Here is a 27,029-nt window from a genome sequence, read left to right on the forward strand (position 1 = left end):
TCATTATTATTATTATTATTATTATTATTATTATTATTCTTAGCAGACGCCCTTATTCAGGGCGACTTAGTTGTTACAAAATTTCATGTTACTGATAAGAGCTGTTATAAAATACAGTCAAATCAGTAAAAAGAGCAAATTCAGGGAAAAACAAAAAATAAAGAATACAGTAAATAATTACATGCAAGAGCAGTTATATTAAAAATATTAGTAAAGTCCAGTGAGAGCACGCAGCTCTACAGCAAGGTATGGAGCAGTTCAGTGCAGGTCCAAGATGATGCCAGTCCTGGTAGAATTGGCTACCTTACAGTCCAGTATAGTGGAGAGCTGTGAGGTTCTGATGCTGGAAGGTGGTCAAGGACTGAGCAGTCCTGATATCCACGGGCCGGTCGCTCCACCACTGAGGGGCGAGGGTGGAGAAGGAGCGGACTCTGGGAGCAGGGCAGCGGAGAGGAGGGGTACAGCTAATCCGCGGGTGGTGGAGGAGCGGAGGGGGCGAGAGGGGGTATAGGGAGAAATGGCAGTCTGGAGGTAGGAGGGAGCAGAAAGGTGAAGACAGCGATAGGAGAGTACAAGAGTTCTGAATTGGATGCAAGCAGCGATAGAGAGCCAGTGCAGAGAGTGGAGCAGCGGTGTAGCCTGGGAGAAACAAGGAAGGGAAAAGACAAGGCGGGCAGCAGAGTTTTGGGTGAGCTAGAGCGGACGGGTAGCAGAGGCAGGGAGGCCGGCCAGGAGGGAGTTGCAGTAGTCAAGGCGGGACAGTACCATGTGAAGTAGTCGGTGAGGAAAGGTCGAATTCTGTGTATGTTGCTGAGGAAGAAGCGACAGGAGCTTGCCAGAGGAGAGATGTGCTGAGAGGGGGAGAAGATGGGGTCGAGGGTGGACGAGGAGGGAGAGAGGCTGGTGGCATAGAGATAGAGAGATCAGCGGGGGGGGAGGTCTGGCTTGGAGAGGTTGAGTTTGAGGTGATGTGAGTTCATCTAATAATCTGGCTGCTGGTTGAAGCAGGTTTGTTGTTGTTTCCAGAGTGAATGTTTAACGAAACGCGGCTGAGAGGTGAAATCTTTTGTTGCTGGAAAGAAACCTTTAACTTTGTCACACTGTTTTTTTTTTCCTTCTGCTGTGTTTTACGACACCTCCAGACAGACCACGAGTAAAATCCTAGCAGTTAAAGCATGGTACAGCTTTATCACACCGTGCTGTGCTTTTACTGAGGAAAACTTTTATAAGAGTTTGTTTAACATGGTTTGTTTTTTAATGTGCTTTACCAGACCTCTCTGTGCTTTACAATGCTTCCCTATGCTTTACCAGACCTCTCTGTGCTTTACAATGCTTTCCTATGCTTTACCAGACCTCTCTGTGCTTTACAATGCTTTCCTATGCTTTACCAGACCTCTCTGTGCTTTACAATGCTTCCCTGTGCTTTACCAGACCTCTCTGTGCTTTACAATGCTTCCCTATGCTTTACCAGACCTCTCTGTGCTTTACAATGCTTTCCTGTGCTTTAGTAGACTTACATAAGCGTTTGTTTTTGCAACACAGAATCCCAGGCAGGCACTACAGCAGTACAGCATCTGATAGGGTAATTATCGCGTGAATGAGCCTCGTTAGAGTAACGATCGTTGCAGTTCGGGGCACACAGAGCATCCCCCCTCCCCCCACTCTGAAACACATTATTGACGCTGCCTGTTGGGAAATAGGTCAAAGACGCTTACAAAAGCTGCCCTATGCTAGAATGGGAGCGCAAATATTGATCTTACAACAGCAGAGAAGATCATGCTGTTAGGCAAGCAGAGAGACAGGTTGTATTTCATCTTCATTTTCACCATTGCGCTGTCAGTTATACCGCATAGAGCTGCCTGATTTTCTTTAAAAACATCTTCAACGAAAAAGACCCCAGCTGCATCAGGCTAACTATTTCTGTTAAAAAAAAAAAAAAAAAAAAAAAAATGCAAAAATAACAGCCCTATGCATTGATATCCAATCCTCCCCCCCCCCCCCCCCTGCCTGTTTATGCGTCTGAAGTGTGCACTGCTTGCGATTCTGTGAATTTTTAAAAGGATATACACTGGAGATGGCAGATGGCGTGCGCGGGAAGTAAAGCGAGAGAATCAGATGCTGCGTTGAGATTCATTTTTGGTCATCCATCCTCTGGGTGGAAGTGGAGCGAAAAGCTAGATTCAAATGCTTCTTTATTAAAAGTGTGTGTGTCATACACCCATCCCATAACACATATGTATATATATAATTATATATATATATATCTATATATATAATATCCTATATATATATATATATATATATATATATCAGTGTTATTGAAACTAAACTGAGTCAAGCTCTGACTCTATCACAGTAATACAGCAGGAGTCCTATCCTGTAACTCCAGGATTGTATTAATTTAAATTGCAATTTTACCATTAATGTACCTTACATGTGGGACTTGTGCATTATTCACACAACATACTTACTGGATTCTAAACTTAGAAAAGAAAAACCACACGTGTCTGAGACTTTACAGATCATGCTGGATTGCAGAGGGCTGGATCACACCATTAATTTCAATTGAGAGAGGACTGGATCACACCATTAATTTCAATTGAGAGAGGACTGGATCACACCATTAATTTCAATAGAGAGGACTGGATCACACCATTAATTTCAATAGAGAGAGGACTGGATCACACCATTAATTTCAGTAGAGAGTGCAGGGGACTGGATCACTCCATTCATTTCAATAGAGAGAGATCTAGATCACTCCATTTGAATAGAGAGGTCTAGATCACACCATTCATTTAAATAGAGAGAGGTTTGGATCACTCCATTCATTTCAATAGAGAAAGGACTAGCTACACCATTCATTTAGAGAGAGGTCCAGATCACTCCATTCATTTCAATAGAGAGAGGTCTGGATCACTCCATTCATTTCAATAGAGGGAGGTCTGGATCACTCCATTAATTTCAAGAGAGAGGTCTGGATCACTCCATTCATTTCAAGAGAGAGAGGTCTGGATCACTCCATTTCAAGAGAGAGAGGTTTGGATCACTCCATTCATTTCAGTAGAGGGAGGGCTGGATCACTCCATTCATTTCAATAGAGGGAGGACTGGATCACTCTATTCATTTCAATAGAGAGAGGACTGGATCACTCCATTCATTTCAATAGGGATTTGTCAGTCTGTAGTTCGGACAGGTTTTCTGTATTGAAGCAGTGAGCTTCGTAGAGCAGACATTATCATCCTGAGAAGCTAAAATTTTACAGGGAAGGGAGATTCTGATCAAAATTTCATGAGCGCATCAATTTATGTATGAATTCTTTTTTTTTGTCCCTGTTTAATGGTCTGGTCATTAGGCAGAGAGTGATGTCATCTCATGGTGATGTCAGGAGTTCTTTTTGGATTCTCTCCAGTTTTTTTCTGTATTTTTTGGCATGGCAGAATGGTGTAGTTTGTACTGAACTGTACAGCTGTGGACAAAAGTTTGGCATCACAAAAATCACAATTTTACTGGACAATGGAGACATATATATTTTATATATAGATAATATCTATCTCTAATATTTCACACTTATATATATATATATATATATATAGATAGATAGATAGATAGATAGATAGATAGATAGATATAGATAGATAGATAATATTTGATAGAACATAATTTAGATATTTTATTGAACATCATGTAATCAAAGAAACTACAAAATGATATCACAAAAAAACGTCTACCTGAAGCCATAATAGTAGTACAGTTAGTGTTTCATCTTAGATTTTCAAATATCACTTTTTTAATTTTTGTCAGTTTTTTCTTAAATATCGGTATATGGAAAATGACTAAGCGGTGTGTAATTCAGTATGTTAACACTGGAACATTATTCAGCAGCTTTCATTGCGACTTTATGGTAAAGCACAGGGAAGCGTTGTAAAGTACAGAGAGGTCTGGTAAAGCACAGGGAGCATTGTAAAGCACAGAGAGGTCTGGTAAAGCACAGGGAGCATTGTAAAGCACGGAGAGGTCTGGTAAAGCATAGGGAAGCATTGTAAACCACGGAGAGTTCTGGTAAAGAAGCTGTCTGTTCTTCTGTTCTTGTCCCCTCCCCACCAGCGAGCTCGCTTCTGCCTCACAAGATCTCTCAGATTCGGAGGGGCAGTCCCGCTGACCGCAGCGGCCGGATCAAGGTGGGCGATCGACTGAAAGCTGTGAATGGTGAGTCGGTCCAGCGCGTGCCTCACCGTGACATCGTGGAACTGTTCAGGAAGGCTGGGAACGCCATCCGGCTGCAGATCATCCCACACAGCAACCCCAGTGAGTGCAGGCCCGAGATGAGGGATTGACTGTGCGTTTATAGAACTGGTTATAACTGGAGTGTGTGTCAGTGTGTGTGTGTGTGTGTGTGTGTGAAGCTCAGTGGAAAACTGTGGCTCCTGGGGAAGACATTTAATCACTGCCAGGGGAGAATGATGTCCGAAGCTGCATGAGATATCTATAGCTCTTCCCGTGGGGTCTTTAGTTTCCCACTGTGAGCCAAGCTCTGCAGTCCAGATTGGTTTTATGAATGAGTAATGTGAATTACAAGAATTAATAAAGCTTCAGTTTTAAATAGTACATTACTGGGGGGGGGGGGGGGGTTGGCATAGGCCTGTCTATCAGATTAGTCTTCAAGAGTAACACAAAAATTTGTTTGGATTTTCGGAAGTCAGAAAACAGTGAAAGCAAAGTTTTTATGAAGATTTTAGTGTTTGCAGCATTTTTTTTTTTTTTTGTATTCATTTTCTGTTCGGCTTTGTGTGTGGAGAGGAGAACGATCAGCGTGATGCGAGGATAAAAAACAAAAAAAAGGTATTGACTGAAAACAGCATCATGGGGCAACAGTCAGATATATTTTTGGTGTCCATTTAAGTAGATGTTTGCATTTGAAGTATAAATTATAAACTATAGGTTTTTAGGTGCTGGAACCTAAAATGCATTTCTGTGGGGTTATGTTACTCACACACTCAAAAGAAAAAGAAGATCCTGTCACATTTTAGCTGGTTAAGCTTTAACTGTTATTTTAAGACAAATTGAGGAAAATACAGAAATTCTGAATTTATTTATGAAAGGTCAGCTCAGGGTAGTGAGCGTCGGTTGTAATAGCGACTAGTGGCCACTAGAGGGTGCAAAAGGAGCAGTGTTGAAATAACAGTAACAGTTAGTTTGATAGCTGTCATTCAGGATTCTTATCTTCTGATGGCATGGTTTACAGATTCCTCCAGCCAATCACAGACCACAGACATGGAACCACAGCCCAAAGGGAGAAGAGGCCAAAGGTCAAGGTCAAAGGTAAGGAGGATGAGGGGGGGGGTTCAGTTGTGTTCCTACAGCAAACCCAATAACACAAGTGCATTCTCTCATGTGCAGGAGAGATGAAGAGAAGAGCAGAGAGATCAGGTACCATGGAGCACAAAAAATGAGGGAGAGCGCAGCTGGCACACACACACACACAGTGACAGACACACGCACACACACACACACACACAGTGACAGACACGCGCACACACACACACACAGTGACAGACACGCGCACACACACACACACACAGTGACAGACACACAGACACACGCAGGGACATAGACACAACATGTTACAGCACATGAAGCAGGGAACAACACTACCTCTCGGGACACCCGCTGGTTACAACAGCAAACATCATTTCTAGGACTCCAGCTCTGGTCTGCTCTTTGTGCTTCACAGGTATTGGGTCTCTAAGTGCTGTAAAGGCAGCGAGTTGTAGAGTAACTGGGTGCGGACCTCCAATCCCTCTCCCTCGCTCTCTCTCTGCCAGGACTCCCGGTACTACAACGTGGAACTGGACAGAGGTCCCACAGGATTCGGATTCAGTCTGAGAGGAGGCAGCGAGTACAACATGGGCCTGTATGTGCTGGGGCTAATGGAGGGAGGGCCGGCCGCTCGGAGCAGGAGAATACAGGTAAGAGTCTCTCTGTACAGAGCGCAGTGTAATACTTCTCCACTGTACAGAGAACAGTATAATACTCCTCCACTGTACAGAGCACAGTGTAATACTCCTGCACTGTACAGAGCGCAGTGTGATACTCCTCCACTGTACAGAGCACAGTGTAATACTCCTCCACTGTACAGAGCGCAGTGTAATACTCCTCCACTGTACAGAGCACAGTGTAATACTCCTCCACTGTACAGAGCACAGTGTGATACTCCTCCACTGTACAGAGCGCAATGTAATACTCCTGCACGGTACAGAGCGCAGTGTAATACTCCTCCACTGTACAGAGCGCAGTGTAATACTCCTCCACTGTACAGAGCGCAGTGTAATACTCCTCCACTGTACAGAGCGCAGTGTAATACTCCTCCACTGTACAGAGCGCAGTGTAATACTCCTCCACTGTACAGAGCGCAGTGTGTACTCCTCCACTACAGAGCGCAGTGTAATACTCCTCCACTGTACAGAGCGCAGTGTAATACTCCTCCACTGTACAGAGCGCAGTGTAATACTCCTCCACTGTACAGAGCGCAGTGTAATACTCCTCCACTGTACAGAGCGCAGTGTGATACTCCTCCACTGTACAGAGCGCAGTGTGATACTCCTGCACTGTACAGAGCGACCCCTCCACTGTACAGAGCGCAGTGTAATACTCCTCCACTGTACAGAGCGTGTAATACTCCTCCACTGTACAGAGCGCAGTGTAATACTCCTCCACTGTACAGAGCGCAGTGTAATACTCCTCCACTGTACAGAGCGCAGTGTAATACTCCTCCACTGTACAGAGCGCAGTGTAATACTCCTCCACTGTACAGAGCGCAGTGTGATACTCCTCCACTGTACAGAGCGCAGTGTGATACTCCTCCACTGTACAGAACGCTGTACAGAGCACAGTGTAATACTCCTCCACTGTACAGAGCGCAGTGTGATACCCCTCCACTGTACAGATAATACTCCTCCACTGTACAGAGCGCAGTGTAATAGAGCGACCCCTCCACTGTACAGAGCACAGTGTAATACTCCTCCACTGTACAGAGCGCAGTGTGATACTCCTCCACTGTACAGAGCGCAGTGTGATACTCCTCCACTGTACAGAACACAGCGTAATACTCCTCCACTGTACAGAGCGCAGTGTAATACTCCTCCACTGTACAGAGCGCAGTGTACATAGCTGTGATACTCCTCCACTACAGAGCGCAGTACAGAGCGACCCCTCCACTGTACAGAGCACAGTGTAATACTCCTCCACTGTACAGAGCGCAGTGTAATACTCCTCCACTGTACAGAGCGCAGTGTGAATACTCCTCCACTGTACAGAGCGCAGTGTGATACTCCTCCACTGTACAGAGCGCAGTGTAATACTCCTCCACTGTACAGAGCGCAGTGTAATACCCTCCACTGTACAGAGCGCAGTGTAATACTCCTCCACTGTACAGAGCGCAGTGTAATACTCCTCCACTGTACAGAGCGCAGTGTAATACTCCTCCACTGTACAGAGCGCAGTGTAATACTCCTGCACTGTACAGAGCGCAGTGTAATACTCCTCCACTGTACAGAGCGCAGTGTAATACTCCTCCACTGTACAGAGCGCAGTGTAATACTCCTCCACTGTACAGAGCGCAGTGTACACACAGAGCGCAGTGTAATACTCCTCCACTGTACAGAGCGCAGTGTGATACTCCTCCACTGTACAGAGCGACCCCTCCACTGTACAGAGCACAGAGCGTAATACTCCTCCACTGTACAGAGCGCAGTGTAATACTCCTCCACTGTACAGAGCGCAGTGTAATACTCCTCCACTGTACAGAGCGCAGTGTGATACTCCTCCACTGTACAGAGCGCAGTGTAATACTCCTCCACTGTACAGAGCACAGTGTAATACTCCTCCACTGTACAGAGCGTGTAATACCCTCCACTGTACAGAGCACAGTGTAATACTCCTCCACTGTACAGAGCGCAGTGTACACTGTACAGAGCGCAGTGTGATACTCCTCCACTGTACAGAGCGCAGTGTAATACTCCTCCACTGTACAGAGCGCAGTGTAATACTCCTCCACTGTACAGAGCGCAGTGTAATACTCCTCCACTGTACAGAGCGCAGTGTGATACTCCTGCACTGTACAGAGCGACCCCTCCACTGTACAGAGCGCAGTGTAATACTCCTCCACTGTACAGAGCGCAGTGTAATACTCCTCCACTGTACAGAGCGCAGTGTAATACTCCTCCACTGTACAGAGCACAGTGTAATACTCCTCCACTGTACAGAGCGCAGTGTAATACTCCTCCACTGTACAGAGCGCAGTGTAATACTCCTCCACTGTACAGAGCGCAGTGTAATACTCCTCCACTGTACAGAGCACAGTGTAATACTCCTCCATTGTACAGAGCGCAGTGTGATACATGTACAGAGCGCAGTGTGATACTCCTCCACTGTACAGAGCGCAGTGTAATACTCCTCCACTGTACAGAGCGCAGTGTAATGTACTCCACTGTACAGAGCACAGTGTAATACTCCTCCACTGTACAGAGCGCAGTGTAATACTCCTCCACTGTACAGAGCGCAGTGTAATACTCCTCCACTGTACAGAGCGCAGTGTGATACTCCTCCACTGTACAGAGCGCAGTGTAATACTCCTCCACTGTACAGAGCGCAGTGTGATACTCCTCCACTGTACAGAACGACTCCTCCACTGTACAGAGCACAGCGTAATACTCCTCCACTGTACAGAGCGAGTGTGATACCCCTCCACTGTACAGAGCGCAGTGTAATACTCCTCCACTGTACAGAGCGCAGTGTGATACTCCTCCACTGTACAGAGCGCAGTGTAATACTCCTCCACTGTACAGAGCACAGTGTAATACTCCTCCACTGTACAGAGCGCACTCCACTACAGAGCGCAGTGTAATACTCCTCCACTGTACAGAGCGCAGTGTAATACTCCTCCTCCACTGTACAGAACACAGCGTAATACTCCTCCACTGTACAGAGCACAGTGTAATACTCCTCCACTGTACAGAGCGACCCCTCCACTGTACAGAGCGCAGTGTAATACTCCTCCACTGTACAGAGCGCAGTGTAATACTCCTCCACTGTACAGAGCACAGTGTAATACTCCTCCACTGTACAGAGCACAGTGTAATACTCCTCCACTGTACAGAGCGCAGTGTAATACTCCTCCACTGTACAGAGCGCAGTGTGATACTCCTCCACTGTACAGAGCGACCCCTCCACTGTACAGAGCACAGTGTAATACTCCTCCACTGTACAGAGCGCAGTGTAATACTCCTCCACTGTACAGAGCGCAGTGTAATACTCCTCCACTGTACAGAGCGCAGTGTAATACTCCCTCCACTGTACAGAGCACAGTGTAATACTCCTCCACTGTACAGAGCGCAGTGTGATACTCCTCCACTGTACAGAGCGCACTGTACAGAGCGCAGTGTAATACTCCTCCACTGTACAGAGCGCAGTGTAATACTCCTCCACTGTACAGAGCGCAGTGTAATACTCCTCCACTGTACAGAGCGCAGTGTAATACTCCTCCACTGTACAGAACACGGCGTAATACTCCTGCACTATACAGAGCGACCCCTCCACTGTACAGAACGCAGTGTAATACTCCTCCACTGTACAGAGCGCAGTGTAATACTCCTCCACTGTACAGAGCGCAGTGTGATACTCCTCCACGGTACAGAGCGCAGTGTAATACTCCTCCACTGTACAGAGCGCAGTGTGATACTCCTCCACTGTACAGAGCGCAGTGTAATACTCCTGCACTGTACAGAGCGACCCCTCCACTGTACAGAGCACAGTGTAATACTCCTCCACTGTACAGAGCGCAGTGTAATACTCCTCCACTGTACAGAGCACCTGTACCTCCACTGTACAGAGCGCAGTGTAATACTCCTCCACTGTACAGAGCGCAGTGTAATACTCCTCCACTGTACAGAGCGCAGTGTAATACTGTACCTCCACTGTACAGAGCGCAGTGTAATACTCCTCCACTGTACAGAGCACAGTGTAATACTCCTCCACTGTACAGAGCGTGTAATACTCCTCCACTGTACAGAACGCAGTGTATACTCCTCCACTGTACAGAGCGCAGTGTAATACTCCTGCACTGTACAGAGCGACCCCTCCACTGTACAGAGCACAGTGTAATACTCCTCCACTGTACAGAGCGCAGTGTAATACTCCTCCACTGTACAGAGCGCAGTGTAATACTCCTCCACTGTACAGAGCGCAGTGTAATACTCCTCCACTGTACAGAGCGCAGTGTAATACTCCTCCACTGTACAGAGTGTAATACTCCGGCACTGTACAGAGCGCAGAGCGCATACTCCGGCACTCCTACAGAGCACAGTGCGATACTCCTCCACTGTACAGAGCGCAGTGTAATACTCCTCCACTGTACAGAGCACAGTGTAATACTCCTGCACTGTACAGAGCACGGCGTAATACTCCTGCACTGTACAGAGAGTGTAATGAGAGGCAATGTCAGCACCATATCACTCATAAATGTACAGACGTTAACAGCTTCATTCTTGGAGTAAGCGTGTCACGTACAGTCCTGCCAGTCTAACATATGAAGCGGGCTGTAGCGCAGTGTAATACTCCTCCATTGTACAGTGTCTAGGTTACTCCTCCACTGTACAAGCTCAGTACAGTGTATACTCCTCCACTGTATCAGGTGTGTCTTATTATTAAACTCCTAATGAAACCAGGACTGGATCACACTGCTGTGCAGCGGGAGTCTCACGCTCATACCCGCAGCTGTGCTAACTGGTCTTGGGTTTTGTGCAGGTGAGCGACCAGCTGGTGGAGATCAATGGGGATGGCACGGCTGGGATGACTCACACCCAGGCTGTGGATCAGATCAGGAGAGGGGGCAGACGGATCCACCTGGTCTTGAAGAAGGGCAACGGATATGTGCCGGACTACAGTAAGGGTCCCGGAGCCAGAACTGACCAGGCAGACTAACCCTTAGAATAGAGTCCCAGTCCCAGTCTAGAAAAAGCACAGCAAAGTGTAACAAAGCACAGGGAAGCATTGTAAAGCACAGAGAGGTCTGGTAAAGCATAGGGAAGCATTGTAAAGCACAGGGAGGTGTGGTAAAGCATAGGAAAGCATTGTAACACAGAGAGGTTGTCAGGCAGGTTAACTCTGACCAGACGCAATGTCACAACTTTCTCTGCTTTGTAAACATCTAACTGGCCCCACCCTTTCGCTCTTCCAGCTCTGCCCACAGCTTATTTTTATGGAGCTCTTTGCTGTGGTCCTCCTGTTTGCTGGAACATTAACACCTCTGCCTTTTCTGTTCTCTCTCTCGTATCGTTTTTTACCTCCTCCTGCCACCTCTCTGTATCCCCCCTCTTTCTCTGTGTCTGTGCCACTCTTCCTTTCCACCCATTCTCTCTTCCTCTCTGTTTCTCTCCCTCTCTGCTTCTCTCCCTCTCCCTCTCCCCCCCTCGCAGTGGAGCTCTCCAGCCTGTCTCTCTGCATGACCAGCTCTAAGCTGGGGGAGCCCTGCTTCTATGTGGTCGGACGTACTGAGAATTTGCGGTTGGTAATAATTCCTGTTAGTTTTTGTTTTATTTTCGTAGCAGTATCACTTGAAGCTGTTTCTAGGTTTCAAAGGAGGTGTAGCTGCAGTGTTTTTTAATGCATACAAAATTTCAGAACGTTTTGGACAAAAGCTCTTCAGCTGTGCAGAAAGTCAAAAAACTATTTAATCATTTCAAACTCGTGTGCATGAAAATAAATAAATATACATAAAAATGTGTGTGTGTGTGTGTGTATATATGTATGTATGTATATATATATATATATATATATATGTAACTACATTTATATGGAGCAAAATGAAAAAAAGTTATGTGAATAATTGATAAACTGTTGGAAACATTAGTTGTGTTTCCTGCATTAACTATATACAGTATAGTTAGAAAAATTGGCTTTTTATTTGCTGGCATCTCATTGGCTGAAACCCTTGGCAGGGCAGGTAAATTGCCTTTCAATAGATGACCAGGAAATAAGTTGCCAATTTCCTAAGCTCTATAAGACCCTCCATGGTGGGCATCAGGCCTCATTAAGCCCTTGGTGGGTCTGGTACCATCCAAATTGCACTCACTCTGTCAGGTCTTATTGGTTAACTATCTGTCAATCAATCAATCAATCAGTCAATCAATATAAAGACAGTCAGGGACTATGTAACCAAAACTAAAATAAATACAACCAGCAAAGTAATTTTGTAATATCTGTTTCTCTCGGCTCTCCTCTCTCCCCTCTGTCTCTCTCCTCTCCCTTCTCTCCTCTCCCCTCCCTCACCCCACAGGCCCTGAATTCAAGGACGGGAGCCAGCACTCCCCACCCCTGCGGAGCCCCAAGCCGGACCTCACTCACCAGGCCCAGACGGATCTGGCTCCAGTAGGGTACAGAACCAGGGTGAGGGAGAGCCCCGGGGCGATGGAGGAGGAGGAGGAGGAGGAGGAGGAGGAGGAGGAGGGGGGGGGGGGGGGGGTCCAGAAGGAGGGGGGCGGGAGGTGGAAACTGGATGAAGAGGAAGAGGAGGAGGAAGACAGGAGGAGGAAAAAGAAGAGGCGGACGGCTGCAGCGGCTTCCAGCCCCGACGCCCGTCAGAAAGAGCCTCAGAGACACAGCAGGGGAGGAGGAGGGAAGGGGAGCAGCCAGAGTCTGCCCAGGGTGAGGCAGCGGAGAGAGGGGTCCTGGGACACAGAGGAGTGGGACGAGGAGGGAGGCTCGGATTTAGAGAGAGAGAGAGAGGGAGGCAGACCGAGGGAGTCTAAGGAGAGGGGCAGGGCAAGAGTGAGGGAGCAGAGAGGGAAGGAGGACAGGCGAGCAGAGTCTCTGGAAAGCAGTCGAAGAAAGGAAAAGGTGGGAAGCGATCTTCAGGGTTTATTAGAGAGAGCCCCTGCCACCCCGAAACCGGAACACACCCCTTCTTGGAGCAGGAAGGATGGGGGCAGGGAAGGGAACGGATTTGGAGAGGATTGGACAGTCAGTGGAAAGCAGGGGCACCAGCGAGCAGCAAGTCCAGGGCCTGCGTTGGACAGGCAGACAGACGGGTACCTGCTTTTCAAGAGCCAGGGGCAGTTGAGGAGCTCCGTGCAGCCCGGACCATGGCTCATCCCCAGCAAGGAGAAACTGTCTGAGGTTTTGGAAACCAATAAACTCTAACTGAACTGATTTTTTTTTTTTTTATATTAAGTACAATACTGTATTAAAATCTGTTATATATACATAAATAATGTTATATAATGGGCTGTTGTGTGTAATGTGTACATATGTATTATATGGAGAATCTAAAAATAAAAATAAATATTTAAGTAAACACAGAAGCGGTTCAAATGAGTACTTCTTGAAAGTGTTTCATCCACCACAGTACATAGACACCTAGAAACTCACACACACATTTACATGCAGGTATAATAATAATTATTATTATTATGGCTTTGTAACAATACAAATTAAAAAAAAAAAAAAAAAAAAAAAAAAAAAACATTTCTCATCATAACACCTGCAATACTACTGTGAGCTTGATTAGATTTGCCACTGTGGAAAGATCACACGCTACGGTCCGTCTCGCTGTGTGTGTGTCTGTCTCGCTGTCTGTGGGTCTCCCTGCCTATGTCTGTCTATCTGTGGCACATTGGCCTCCTCTTCAAGGTATTTCTATGTGTTGTTATATTCTTATACATGTCATCTAATACATTGCATGTAGGGCTGCTGGATACATACAGCTGAAGGGCTGGAAAAAAGTGATTTTTGTAACCCTGGAAATCTTTTGTGTATTTACATTTTTGTATATAGCAATTATTCCTTTTTTCCTCCCTATCTCCAGGTAGATAGAGAGTGTCGAATCTAACGTTTTGACGGCGTAACAATACAGAAGTTAGCGTTGCAATGTTGTTGGCTGTAGTGTAACGAGATATTGTAAAATACAGCTATTTTATTGTTAGACAGGTTGTTCAAAACTATCCCTGCTCTAATGTGTGTGCACGGTATGTTTACTGCATGCATACTCATATAGCTCACCACTGTGCTGAGTCGGCAACACATGGACTATAGTGCACAGTATTAGTGTAAGCTTGTTACCTGCACACACCAGGGCTGATTGAGCTGGTAGTAAACCCTGGAATGGGGGATGCTGCTCAGCAACAGAAGTCTGATTCCCATCCTTTAGTTCATAATGACAAGTAGTATGTTAGTACAAGGCTGGGAATAAGACTGCCATTGCACTGCAGTTTGATCAGTCTTCCACAAATTGGTAACGGATTGCTGCTTCATTTTCTCTAGTAACGCGTGGCCTCACTCTTGTGTTGCATGAGCACGACCAAGCTGACTTTTGAGGATTGAAATCGATTAAGGAAACTTCTTGTGCGAGGGAAGGGAAAAGGGGAGGAGCCTGGCCCCCCAAAACTTGACCATTAACTAGCTCTCACAAACCAACTGCTCGGCGTTCTTATTGGACATCAATTCTTTATTCTCATTTTATTGTAATATTTTATATATAAATCAAATTAAATAAATACACATCTACAAACAACAACGATCAAAGACTTGTACAATTGTTATCTTCCGCGCACGTATGTAATTATCTATAAATATAATCTTTTGTATATATATATATATATATATATATATATATATATATATATATATAATATATACACACACACACACACACACACACACACACACACATATATACACAATTGATCTCACCTGTACAAAGCACAAAGGTTAAAGACATAATTTTTTTTGTAAAAAAGGCACAAATTGGTTTTGTTTTTATATATCAAATATAAAATCTGTATCATATACAGGTGAAAGGATCTCTCAGCAAATCTTGGCAATAGCGGTCACTGATCCCAAAATGGAGGCACCCAAAATCTATAACAAAAAAACAACCTGGGTGACAACTATACACACACAAAAAATATATGCTGACATTAAAACGTGGTTGAGTTCTTAGTTCTTAGCTGCAGTGGAAAAACTGGTTTATTGAAATGAAGGATGCCAGCCATAAATAAGTCTGTCCAAATGTTTAGCATCAAAAGTTTAGCATCACCACCCCCTGTAGAATGAACTCACTCAGCTTCATAGAGTCCAATGAAAGCTGCTGAATAATGTACTCTTGTTAACATATTGAATCACACATGAACACTTTGGAGTTTTCCCCCCGATGCACTTAACGATAAAAACACATAAATTGAAAAATGTGACATTTCAAAATCTAACATGAAATACTGCTGTACTGCTATGATGACTTCTGGTACTTTTTGCAACATAAATTTTGTAGTTTTTTTGATTACATGTAAAATAAAATATCTAAATTGCATACACACACACGAGTTGTAATTTTTTTGATTTGGTGTAATGACATTTTAACCTCACAAATCATTAGAAAAAAACAAACAAAAAAAAAACATTTCTGTGGATAGAGAGGGGCACCGTTTCTTTGCTTCCCCAGTCCATAAACACAGGTTTCGAAAATAAAGGTGCGGGCACACCTCTGCACTCCCCTCACTCAGGGACTCTGGACATCTCTGCCTCTTCCAGTTGCTGGTCCCTTTGATAAAACAGTTTTTTTGCATTCAGTCCTCCCAGATGTTACACAGGTGCTTTCCGCTGCTGAAACCAGAACCGGTTCCACTTGCAGATCACAAGTCTGTCACTTTGTTCTCCACGAGAGCTGCCACCTGCTGAAGCCGGTAAGCCAGCTGCATCTTCTGTGCTGAGGGGTCATCTTCCAAAGCCATGATGACCTGAAAATGAAGAGAATCTAAATAAAAAAAAATTGTGTGCGTTCCTAAATTCAATGGTACTGCTGAGCGTCAACTCAGCAAAAACGTCACTATTGTCACAACACGTCTGGGCATTTAGGAGCGCTTCGTTGTCATATTTGCTGCATCTTATTTGTTGTACAATAACACATAAATAAAAGTGTGTATATTAACAATTACCGTTTTGAAGGCGGATTGCGGTATCAGTATCTACATTTAAATCCCAGTCATAATTTTTATACAGCAGCTCGATCGCGGGTGTCTCTCATCCCTCTGAAGCCGCTCAGCAGCTCTGAGAGTCGGTGAGTTCGTTGAGTCTGTGTTGATGCAGCAATGCGTGTCACTAGCTCTCAACGCAGAGTTTAAGAACAATTTTAAGAGTTGTTGCTTCTCAGCGTTGAATTTAGGAATGCAGCCATATCTATCTATATATCTTGCAACCGAAAACAGTGCAATTTACAGTACAGTTTGCTTTTCTAAAGTGCTCTTCAAAAAACTGGCCCATCAGAACAAGCTAAATCACAAAAAAATGCTTTTTGATAAAGTGAAGAGACTCGACTGTGCCAGCCCTCCGCCCTCCTCCTCATTCTAGAGGACTTTAGAAGCAGTGAGTAGAATTAAAAAAAAAAATATCCTGAATTTAAGGAGCCCAGCACTGTGACTCAAGAACTCCAGTCTGCTGTTTGAACTCACCTCATCATAATACTTGTTGATGTACTTGTAAAGTTCATGCAGGGCCACGATGCTGTTCATCTCCGATGCACAGTTCTGAAAAGAAATAATAATAATAATAATATAATGAGCAAAACCAAGTGTGGGTCTCTCCCGTCACAGCTGTGACTAACTGGACAGATCAAAGTTCTGAAAAACAGGATTATTCATCATGATGCATTTTATTTTATAGCACCCTTCACACGAACATCAAGATGTTACTCTACCGAAATTTAACACAGCCATTAAAACAAAATACAACTCAATGTAACATACTATCCAAATAATAATAATAACAATAATAACACAGAAATACAAAATAATTACAGCCGCTATTAAAAAATAGTGCAGATTGAAATACAATAAAATATATCAATGCTATAATAAATACACAAACTGGATTCCAGTCAGAATGTCCGTTTTATCTCTCTTACCCCAGACAGCTCTGTGAGTGTCGAATTCATCTCCTGGTAGCATCCAGACACAGTCTGGTGAATATCACTGTAGTACCTGAGAGAGCGAGTGAGAGAGAGACAGAGAGAGGCTGGATCTCATCAATATCAGGGTCTAGTGCTGTATATTATAAAGACATTTCGGAGGGCTGTCAGTATCTCATCAATATCAGGGTCTCATCAATATCAGGGTCTAGTGCTGTATATTATAAAGACATTTCAGAGGGCTGGATCTCATCAATATCAGGGTCTAGTGCTATATATTATAAAGACATTTCAGAGGGCTGGATCTCATCAATATCAGGGTCTAGTGCTATATATTATAAAGACATTTCAGAGGGCTGGATCGCATCAGTATCTATTCTATACAGACATTTCAGAGGGCTGGATCGCATCACTTCTCAACCAGGTTTTTGTATCGCGGGATCTCTCTTGCATACAGCAGCTTATTAACAGGTGAATCCTTTGAAAAAACAAAAAAACCCACAAACAAACATCACCATAAATTTCATACCTGGAGCGCGTTCTTGTAGACGGCTCTTTGCGAGAACCTGCCTGACAATATATCGCTAGAAAAATGTGATTCCTTTATTTTCAATTGTATATATATATTTTTTTAATTCAATTTGTTTTATTTTCACAAACTACCTTTTTTTTTAAAAAAAATCTTAGTTTTCTAATTTGACAATTTAAATTTTATTTTTTTTAATCTCTTTTTTCATTGTTGTGTGTGTCAGTGTGTGGTGTGTGCGCACATCGCTTTGGGATCCTTGTGATGAAAGGCACTATAGAAATGCGAGTTGTACTGTACTGCACTGTAGTTGCTGGATTTTAAAAACACAGATTATGTAATAATTATTATGCCTCTGGTTTTCCAGTGGGCATTGTAAAAGAGATGCCTGTGTCAGGGTTAGGGGTTCACTCCCTTGCTGCGACTCGGCACTCACACGCCCCACTTTGTGCTCCGAGGTGGTACAGGAGTCGATGAAAGTCTGGGCGATGACAGACAGGATGGCATCCACGCTGCTAGGCACCTGCACATCCAGGATGAACTGCGGGTTCTTCAAAATGTTCACCCAGAAACGCAGCGGCAAGCTGGTGAGGAGAGCGAGAGAGGGGAAGAGGGAGAGGGGGAGAGGGAGGGAGGAAGGAAGAGGGAGAGAGCAGAAGAGGAGGGGGAGGGAGAGAGGAAGAGGGGAGTAGGTCATTTTAGTGATTAGAGACTGTGTAAATATATATAAACAACAAGATACAAGCTGCTGATGTCCGGTTCCAAGCTCATAAATGACTTGCTAGGAGCCCACTATACTTATATAAACATACATACAGTCTATACACACACAAATATATATACACACAAAATTAATGTTTAATTAATTAATTTAATTAATTATGTACCATATCTCTATCTGTGTCTCTCTCTCACCTGTTTGTTTTCCAGATGTGCACGGTCTCTTTGTCTTCGATCCCGTGTTTCTCCGCCACCTCGTCCAGAAAGTCGAAAAAGTACCGAACAGCGATCGGGACAGGCCGGCTGGTGTTCAGAATCGCTTGAAAAACATCGTCCACAAACTTCTGCAGCGTACCCTGCCACGGAGAGAGAGGGAGAGAACGGGTGAATGCTTCAGCAAATAACTGATACCAGGAGGTTCAAATCCTGGCTCAGCCAGTGACTCCCTGTGTGTGTGCGTGTGTGTGTGTGCGTGTGTGTGCGCGTGTGTCCCTGAGCAAGTCACTTCACCTCCTTGTGCTCCATCCTTCGGACGAGACGTAAAACAAACGAGGTCCTATTGGAAGTGACTCTGCAGCAGCAGCAGTTGTTGGTGATGCAGAGTTCACCGCCCGCCCCCCTCCCCAGTCTCTGAGTTGCTTTGGATAAAAGAGTCTGCTGAATGACTCATTAATAACAACAGCTACCTGACAGAGATGCATTTGATCTACCTTCATGGAGAGCAGCCGGGTGAGGAATATCTCCGGAACGGCCTTGGCTCTCTCCCGCTCCCTCAGGCTGCTCTTCCTGTGCTTCGGGACCTCTGGCTCCTCCGCCGACTTCACCAAGTGCCACAACTTCAAACCCCCCTCCTCACCGTCTTCCAGCATGGCCGTTTCTGCAGGGACACACAGAGGAATATACCACTTTGTGTGGAATTTAGGGGGGAGGGGTCTGAAGTTCAAATTGTATATGATTACAACCTTTCCACACTGAACGCAAATATCATAAAAGTGAGATTGTGCGAAACTAGAAGGGTGTTTGTCAAACACAGCAAAATCATAATATTTAATATATTAACCCTTTGCGTCCGATGTTGGACCCCGTCTGACATCAAAAAGACGTCAAGCACAGGCCTCTAGTCACTTTTTGGTCCATTTATTCAGCGCTTGTCAGGCGCGTCAGGTCCAAGTTATTTTCACAAGCGCCGTTTATTTTACATGCGCTGTTTAAAAACAGGAAACTCGGTACTGCATCTCCAGCCAAGCCCCACCCCTTGTTCTCTGTATTTTTCACATGCTTCTCTATAGACGTGCATACTGAAAAATCCTCTCCTGATCACTCGTTTTATCACCAAACTCCTCAATAATGTGATCCAAGTCATTATTTTATTACTATAACATCTCAAAAAGCTCTGCAGATGTCTGTGATATTCTTTGAGCACTGGATGCAGAAGCAGCTCTCTCCTTTGTTATCTCTGTAGTGGACGGGGCTATGAGATACGCCCTTTTTTTTTTCAGCCCCTATCGGTCTCACTCGGCCATTGAAAGGTTTTCTCTGCTTTTTTCTGGAGAAAATATGACTAGAGACTTCGTAACGTGGGACCTGGTCCCACACAGGACCACGAAGGACTAATAGATTTAAAAAAAAAAAAAAAAAAAAAAAAAAAAGTGTTGCCTTAATTTTTAAATAAAAAAATAAATAAAAAAGGAACACAATGGGTTAAGCTACTGGAGGAATTAAAAACATATTGGAACTGGAAAAGGCTTTCGTTAGTCGCTGTGGTAGAAAGAAAAGCCTCATTTTAAATAGACATACTTTCACTGTTCAGGTAGGCTGGGTTTTGTCCCTGCTGGATGTTGTTGTGCATTCTGGGAATCAGAGCGACTGTAGCACAGTCAGTAACCTAAAAACCAAGAAGAAAAATACACACACTGAGCATCAAAAGAAACGTGTCACTTACATTTGGATAAATTCACTAGCTGTGATTGAAAAATGATGAGCTCCGTTTCAGAACAGGCACAGTGACTTTTTATTGTGCTGATTACACTATGTAACACAATTTTTGTTCCTGGGTAGTAAGTGTTATTTCCTAATTGCTTATGCCTCAAAAGTATAGAAAATGGCGGTTATTCCCCACAAACTTTGCTTTTGTGACCAGGACAGTGATATTTCAAAATATCACTATTTCCAATGGGAACACGGGCAAATGTGTGTCTTTTCGTTCACATAAAGTCAGAAAAAAACATATGAATCCAAATTAACACGTATTTATAATAAAGTAATACAAAAATGACTACAAAAGATTTAGAAGTGAGTAGTTTTAATAGTATAATCGTAAATCCCGAAAAACTACTCACTTCTGTTTTCATGTTTTTTTCTGACTTTATGTGAACGAAAAGACACACATTTGCCCGTGTTCCCATTGGAAATAGTGATATTTTGAAATATCACTGTCCTGGTCACAAAAGCAAAGTTTGTGGGGAATAATAGCCATTTTCTATACTTCTGAGGCATAAGCAATTAGGAAATAACACTTACTACCCAGGAACAAAAAAATAAATAAATCTGTTACACGGTGTTATCAATGGACATCACGAAGATGCTGCAGAATGATCTGTCCATCTCGGGCAGGAGTTGTGACTCTTGGTCTCTCCCGGTTCTGTCTTTGACAGAGTGGGTCTGGTTATACCGTCTCGCCAGGTTTGAAATCGCTGGCTTTGAGCGCCCAAGACTGTGAGCCACAGCGCGCTGCCCCAGTCCAGCCTCCAGCATGCCGATCGCACGAAGGCGCTGCTCTCTTCACAGACGTGGCATATTGTGTATTTTTTTTCTGTGATTTTCTTTATTGCTTTTATTCAAGCTTGCAATTCAGCAGCTGAAATCACTCCATATCCAGTGTCCAATCGACTGTCTCACTAATTAGGTGATTAAGAGCTTCAGTCACTCCAGCGTGTCGTGGGCAAGGATGAACGATCGAGTGATTAAAAAGAGAAACATTTTGTCAATGTCCATCATTTATATAGCTGATTTTTTTTCCCCCAAAAATAAATGTGTTATAACAGTGATAACCTTCTTTTGATGCTCAGTATATATATATTTTAAAAAAAAACACACAATTTAAAAAATGATTGTGCTGCTAAAATATAAATCACTTCAATTTATTTTCTAAAGAAAGTAGAAATCGGGGAATTGATTTTTAAAAAGCAACTGGAATGAAATAGCCCCAAGGGCTTGAACCCCAGTGAAACAGAGACCCCTTACCTTGTAGTGCTGCAGCGTGTTGATTCTCTTCCACCTTCCTTCAACCACGGCAGTGACATCATCGTCGGAGAGAGTCAGGTGACCGGCCACGCCTGACCGCCACTCTGAGCGAGACAGAAAAATAAAAAGAAAGAAAAAAACACACACACATAAGCGTGCTGGAGGCTTAAGGGTTGACAGCAGATTTCAATCCAGCCACTGGCTCGCTGTGTGTGTGTGCGTGCGTGACCCTGAGCAAGTCACTTCACCTCCTTGTGCTCGATAAAATAATCTACTAAATGACTAAATAATAATAATAATAATAATAATAATAATAATAAATAGAAATCAGGTCAAGCAGACTAATGTTTCTGCATGTGCATCAGCTGAAACGTTTGGTCCACTTATTTGTAGCCGTTTTCATAATTGATTACGTTGACAGTGTCATCGTGATTCTAATATATAACTGATTGATTGACAGTTCAAGTCCGCATTTTTCATTCGATCTCTACTGTTGCATTTTTACTTTTAATGAACCTGTTTGTTTGAAAAAAAATAAAAGCTCTCTTGTAATTTTGATTGTAATTTGCTGCAGTGTAACGAATCGTGATTGAACAAACAGAATTTCAGCAAACTATGCTGTTATAACCAGTCTCACCCAGGTCCAGGTTTGATGCAGAGGTTCTTTGGGAGAAGGGCACACCCTTGTGGACCTGATCCAGTATCTTCTCCTTCACCTGGGTGATGGTGTCCGTGTCCAGAACTCGGACCGGACATGGCTGGATCTCCCCTCCGCTCCCCTTCATCAGAACCGTCAGTGTCTAGGGATCCGAACACAGTGACAAACACAGCCAGTCCCACTGCAGATCACACGTGTAATAAATGTGACCAGCATAGGACCCTGGAGATGAAACAGTAGCCAAGGACTCTGCATCACCCTATACAATGAATGAACTCACTCAGCTTCATAGAGTCCAATGAAAGCTGCTGAATAATGTTCCCTTGTTAACATACTGAATTCCACTTGAGTCTCGGCAAGAAATAAAAAATAAAATAAAAAAAAGACAGAAATCAGCTGTCTGCGGGTCTTGCTCATGAGGTTTTGTCACGAAGCAAGGAGAGAAAAACGCTGGAAAACCAGCTTGTCTTTTCAGCTCGGTGTTTCACACTGGGCAGGAGGAGACCTGAAACTGCTGTCAGATAGAGCTGGGAATACCCTCAGCTTTACCCAGGGAGAGGCAGTGGACACGAGGCCGGAGAAAGGAGGGGCTGGGGGATGCACTCACCAGCGCACGGTACTCCAGATCCTCTCTCAGGAGGTGGCTGTCGTTCAGAGTTCGTTTCGCCTTCCCGCTCACCGCGTCCACCGGGCCCTTGTCAACCTGGTACTTGATGGCTCGGTACAGCATGTAGAGCGGCTCTCCAGCGGTATCCTGGGATAGCAGTGGGAGGACTTTACATACAATACAAAAATAGCTACATAATACCCAATATCAGGCTCCGATATGAACCTGGTATATTGCAAGGGCAGCGATACACTGAGGCGCACAGAAGGGTTAATGCTACTGCAATGTGCATGTTAAATCTAGACTGCTTTACAGATGCACCAGAACATTTTGAAACAGTTAGTCGTGCTCTAGAAAGAGTGCAAAGAAGAGCGACCAGAATTATTCCGTGTTTAAAAGGCATGTCATATTCCGACAGGCTAAAAGAATTTAATCTATTCAGTCTTGAACAAAGACGACAACGCGGCGACCTGATTCAAGCATTCAAAATCCTAAAAGGTATTGACAATGTCGACCCAAGGGGCTTTTTTGACCAGAAAAAAAGAAAACAAGGACCAGGGGTCACAAGTGGAGATTACATTCTGCAGAACAGAAAATAGGAGGCACTTTTTTTTTTTTTTTTTTTTTTTTTTTTTACACAGAATCGTGAGGGTCTGGAATCCAACTCCCCAGTAATGTTGTTGAAGCTGACACCCTGGGATCCTTCAAGAAGCTGCTTGAGATTCTGGGATCAATAAGCTACTAACAACCAAATGAGCAAGATGGATCGAATGACCTCCTCTCGTTTGTGAACTTTATGTTCTTATGTTTTCAAAGCCTACCCTGAGGAAGGAGTACAGACAGATAGACATCCAGTTTGAAAGGAGCTTCTCAACCACGGTCTCCGTTCTGGAGAGGAAACAAAACACAAATCAGGAGAGAAGCAGGGGGGCTCTGTCCAATCAAATAAGCCTGGTGTTTCATTTTATTGTGCAGTGCAGAATTCTAGGTGATGCGAACAGCGGTACAGTTACAAGTTACTGAAAATGTGCTCTGATTTCAGTTCTGAGTGATGGACACGCGAGTGAAGGCTGAATTTTCTTTTTTTTTTTCCAGCACTGTGGTTTATTTTCGTGGCGCAGTGTCCCGGTGGGTCGTGGCTCTCCTCGCCTGCTTACCTGCGCAGCATGAGTTTGGGGTTCTTCGCCACGTACTGTTCCACGAGGTCCCCGAGCAGCGTCTTCATGATGTCAGTGAGGTACTCCATCTTCCCGTGCAGTGCCATTGTGAGCAGGGAGGCCACGTAGCCGCGATCACGCTGAGAGAAGCCAGGCTGCATCTCCAACGTGTGGATGAACTGAGAGAGAGAGAGTTACAGTTAGGGTCTCCTCTCTCTCTCTCGCTCTCTCAAATTTAAAATTGGCTTTATTGGCATGACAATAGAATTGTGTTGCCAAAGCACATACATGGCATAACCGACTAAAATACATAAACAAAACATATGTACATTTTTTTTTAATACTAAACAGTATCGCTCCTTCCTCTATATTAAACAGTACCCCCTTCCCTCCCTCTATATTCTCCCCTCTCCCTCACCTTGATGAGGAACAGCTTGCTGTTGAGCAGCTTGGCTAGCTGTTCTAGCCCCTGCTCCACAGTCTGCCTGCGGGACTCGGGCACGTCCAGCCCCTTCCTGAGGGGGCACTCGCGATGCCCGGGGAAGAAGACCCGCTCCGCGTACGAGCGGTAATCCAGAAAGGGGATCCCCGGGCCCCCCAGATCGCTGGTCAGGTCCATCTCGGTCATCAGGTCTGGAAACGAGAGCAGGGATAGAGAGAAGACTCCCTTTGCACAGTAATGTAATCCAATCCTGGTTTTACTAGGCGCTTGATAAGCCACAGGAAAAACAAAAAAAAAAAAGACTCCCATTTATTTCTAAGTTCAGATCACGGCTACCACCTCTGCACTGACTCAGGAGCAGCGAAGACGAACATATGCTGTCCTCTGAACTTGTGCCGTCAGCTTCTTTACACACTACAGACTCGCTCTGCAGCCAACTCAGAGCTACAGCATCAGATGACAGCGGTGGACAGCTTACATGCAAGCCTGTCTGCGCCTGGCCGGACCACAGGGGGCACTGGTGGGCGGTGAGCCGAGGACACCCTGCCCGACCTAAACCCTCCCTTCCCCAGGACGGCGCTCTGCTCCCGTCCACGGTCGGCAGTGGAATAGTCTGGACTCAAACTGGCGACCTCCAGGCTATAGGACGCATCCTGCATGCCACGCCAACGCGCCTTTACTGTAGAGCCCCCCCCCATTGCATAGCAGTCTGATTAATTCCTAGTTTCTCTACAAGTTCAATAAAAAGACAACCTGAGCTTGTTAGCTGCAGACACTGGGCCTAACCACACTGGTATTAAGCCTGGGTCAAGCAGCGATGCTTCACATTGCTGTATAACTGCAGGAGTTCCAGTTAAGCTACACTACACAGCGGTGTGTGCAGATGGACCCCCTGTGTCATCCCCAGTAAAGCAGGACCGCTCCAGTACATACCAGTGAACTCCTTCCTGCACTGGTCTCCCACATTGATCTCCAGGTTCTCCAGCTGCACCAGGACTTTCTTGTAATCCCTCACCGCCTGCTTGCTCTTGCGCCTGCACGGGGGAAGGGGGGGGGGGGATAGCAGTCTGGCTTCTTTAGCGTTTGTTTAACTCTTAAAAACATTCTTTAGATATTCTTACGTTCTTGAAACGTTTTCAAAACTTTTGACCAGAGGTGCATATGAGGATAATGACCAATGTGTGTGGGTGCATCTGAGCGTGTGTCAGTGTGTGCGTCCGAGTTTTGTCTGTGAGTTGATTTTGAAAAGTAAATGAACCCAGCTGGGTTGTGCAACGCTTTCCAGTCACACAGACCTGTACATGAAAACGATGACCAGCACCACCAGCACCACCAGCGCAGCCCCCACCGCCAGCCCCATCTGAGCACCGAGGGGGAAGAGAGATGGCTCAGCAGAGTCATACTGCACCCGGCCCAGCTTGAACTGCAGTCCACCCATCTGCACCTGGACACGGGATACAGCCATGGGTTAAACATGTGCATGGGACCGTTTAGAGACAGACAGACATACACACACAGACAGAGGCACATCAGGGTTGGAAATAAGACTAGCAGTGTGATCCGTTCCTGGTTTCACTAGGAGTTTAATAAAATCAGACAAACCAGAGCTTGTTCCCTAGATACGCTGGGGCTGATCAAGCTGGAGTAAAACCTGGACTGGGTGACACTACTGTGCAATAGGAGTCACTCACGATGAACTGCGGCAGGACTCCCCCTCCCTCCAGCGAGGCTGGCTGCGTTGGCGGTGGTTCACAGTACAGGTGAACGTCATCCAGCGTCTTCACCGCACAGTTCCCGTCGCCAACCCGCGCCGACACCTCCGCCCGCGTCATCGCCAGGGTCAGACCCGTCCCCTGCAGGTGAGAACAGGACAGCACAGGAGTCAGACGCCTGTCCCTGGGACCCGCAGGAAAGACTCCGTCAGCAGTGCGCTCAGTTCAGAGGGGATTGCTGGCGTCTGGTCGTTTTAATAACACAGGACTAAAGGGAGTTACTCCCTTAGAAATACAAACTGTCCCATAGTAAAAGCATAGTGAAGTGTAATAAATCATAGGGAAGCATTGTAAAGCAAAGACAGGTCTGATAAAGCATATTAATAAACATGACAAATCAGGTTAAATTATAGTAGATGCACAGTATAAAACAGAAAAAAATTAAAAATGAAACAATCTATTGATAAGAAACGTGCTCCAGGCTCACCTCCACCATGATCACACTGCCTGGTTTGAAGTGGTAGGGCTGCTCCATGTCTTCTGTGAGGGACTTGAGGACGGGGTCCGGCTGGTAGAGGAACCCTTCCCCTGTCCCGACACTGCTGAACGGGACCCTGAGGTTATCCAGAATGAACAGCACCTCCGAGACCACCCATCCTGCTGGGACCCTAGGCGAGGGGCACTCCATGACCTCCGAGGAACGAACCACACACACCTCAGAAAACTGCAAAAAAAGGGAGGGGAGATTAACCATTCGCGGTCCATTTACAGCGCTTGTCAGGCGCGTCGGGTCCAGTTTATTTTCACACACGCTATTTAAAATAATTCCCCCTCCTCCAGAATAAAATAGGTTTAAAAGGCACTGAATCGCAAAAGGACAGTCAGTACTGCATCTCCAGCCAACCCCCACCCCTTGTTCGCTGTATTTGTCACATACCTCTTTATTGACGTAACGTCAAACAGGAACTTCCTTTACTTGCTCTTAGTCTTCTCACTTATACTTGCATAACATA

At 45.1% G+C, this 27,029-nt stretch overlaps 2 protein-coding genes across 10 annotated transcripts in view; one reads left to right on the forward strand and one right to left on the reverse strand.

Annotated features, from left to right (window-relative positions):
- Positions 1-13,375, forward strand: part of LOC121328527 (membrane-associated guanylate kinase, WW and PDZ domain-containing protein 3-like) — a 30,931-nt gene extending 17,556 nt beyond the window's left edge. The window contains exons 12-17 of one of the 3 annotated variants that reach the window (XM_041273230.1): positions 4,105-4,305; positions 5,243-5,319; positions 5,823-5,966; positions 10,801-10,939; positions 11,472-11,559; positions 12,332-12,422. In XM_041273230.1, the coding sequence (XP_041129164.1) occupies positions 4,105-4,305; positions 5,243-5,319; positions 5,823-5,966; positions 10,801-10,939; positions 11,472-11,559; positions 12,332-12,338 (656 nt within the window). In that variant the 3' untranslated portion in view covers positions 12,339-12,422. Of the gene's footprint in view, positions 1-4,104; positions 4,306-5,242; positions 5,320-5,822; positions 5,967-10,800; positions 10,940-11,471; positions 11,560-12,331 lie in introns of all 3 variants that reach the window. The other 2 variants (XM_041273229.1, XM_041273228.1) reach the window with 2 other exon arrangements.
- A 1,312-nt stretch (positions 13,376-14,687) lies between these two features.
- Positions 14,688-27,029, reverse strand: part of plxnb3 (plexin B3) — a 38,766-nt gene continuing 26,424 nt past the window's right edge. For all 7 annotated transcript variants that reach the window (XM_041273090.1, XM_041273091.1, XM_041273089.1 and 4 more), the window contains 18 exons: positions 26,504-26,740; positions 25,996-26,157; positions 25,600-25,748; positions 25,238-25,338; positions 24,281-24,495; positions 23,863-24,041; positions 23,527-23,593; positions 22,706-22,852; positions 22,078-22,240; positions 21,441-21,544; positions 19,995-20,082; positions 18,908-19,074; positions 18,393-18,553; positions 17,914-18,061; positions 17,365-17,429; positions 16,949-17,024; positions 16,497-16,571; positions 14,688-15,785 (listed from right to left, as the gene is read on the reverse strand). In XM_041273090.1, coding sequence (XP_041129024.1) covers positions 15,681-15,785; positions 16,497-16,571; positions 16,949-17,024; positions 17,365-17,429; positions 17,914-18,061; positions 18,393-18,553; positions 18,908-19,074; positions 19,995-20,082; positions 21,441-21,544; positions 22,078-22,240; positions 22,706-22,852; positions 23,527-23,593; positions 23,863-24,041; positions 24,281-24,495; positions 25,238-25,338; positions 25,600-25,748; positions 25,996-26,157; positions 26,504-26,740 — 2,409 coding nt within the window. In that variant the 3' untranslated portion in view covers positions 14,688-15,680. The remainder of the gene's footprint in view (positions 15,786-16,496; positions 16,572-16,948; positions 17,025-17,364; positions 17,430-17,913; positions 18,062-18,392; positions 18,554-18,907; positions 19,075-19,994; positions 20,083-21,440; positions 21,545-22,077; positions 22,241-22,705; positions 22,853-23,526; positions 23,594-23,862; positions 24,042-24,280; positions 24,496-25,237; positions 25,339-25,599; positions 25,749-25,995; positions 26,158-26,503; positions 26,741-27,029) is intronic.

Source organism: Polyodon spathula, chromosome 16, assembly GCF_017654505.1.
Source record: "Polyodon spathula isolate WHYD16114869_AA chromosome 16, ASM1765450v1, whole genome shotgun sequence".
Lineage (NCBI taxonomy): Eukaryota > Metazoa > Chordata > Actinopteri > Acipenseriformes > Polyodontidae > Polyodon > Polyodon spathula.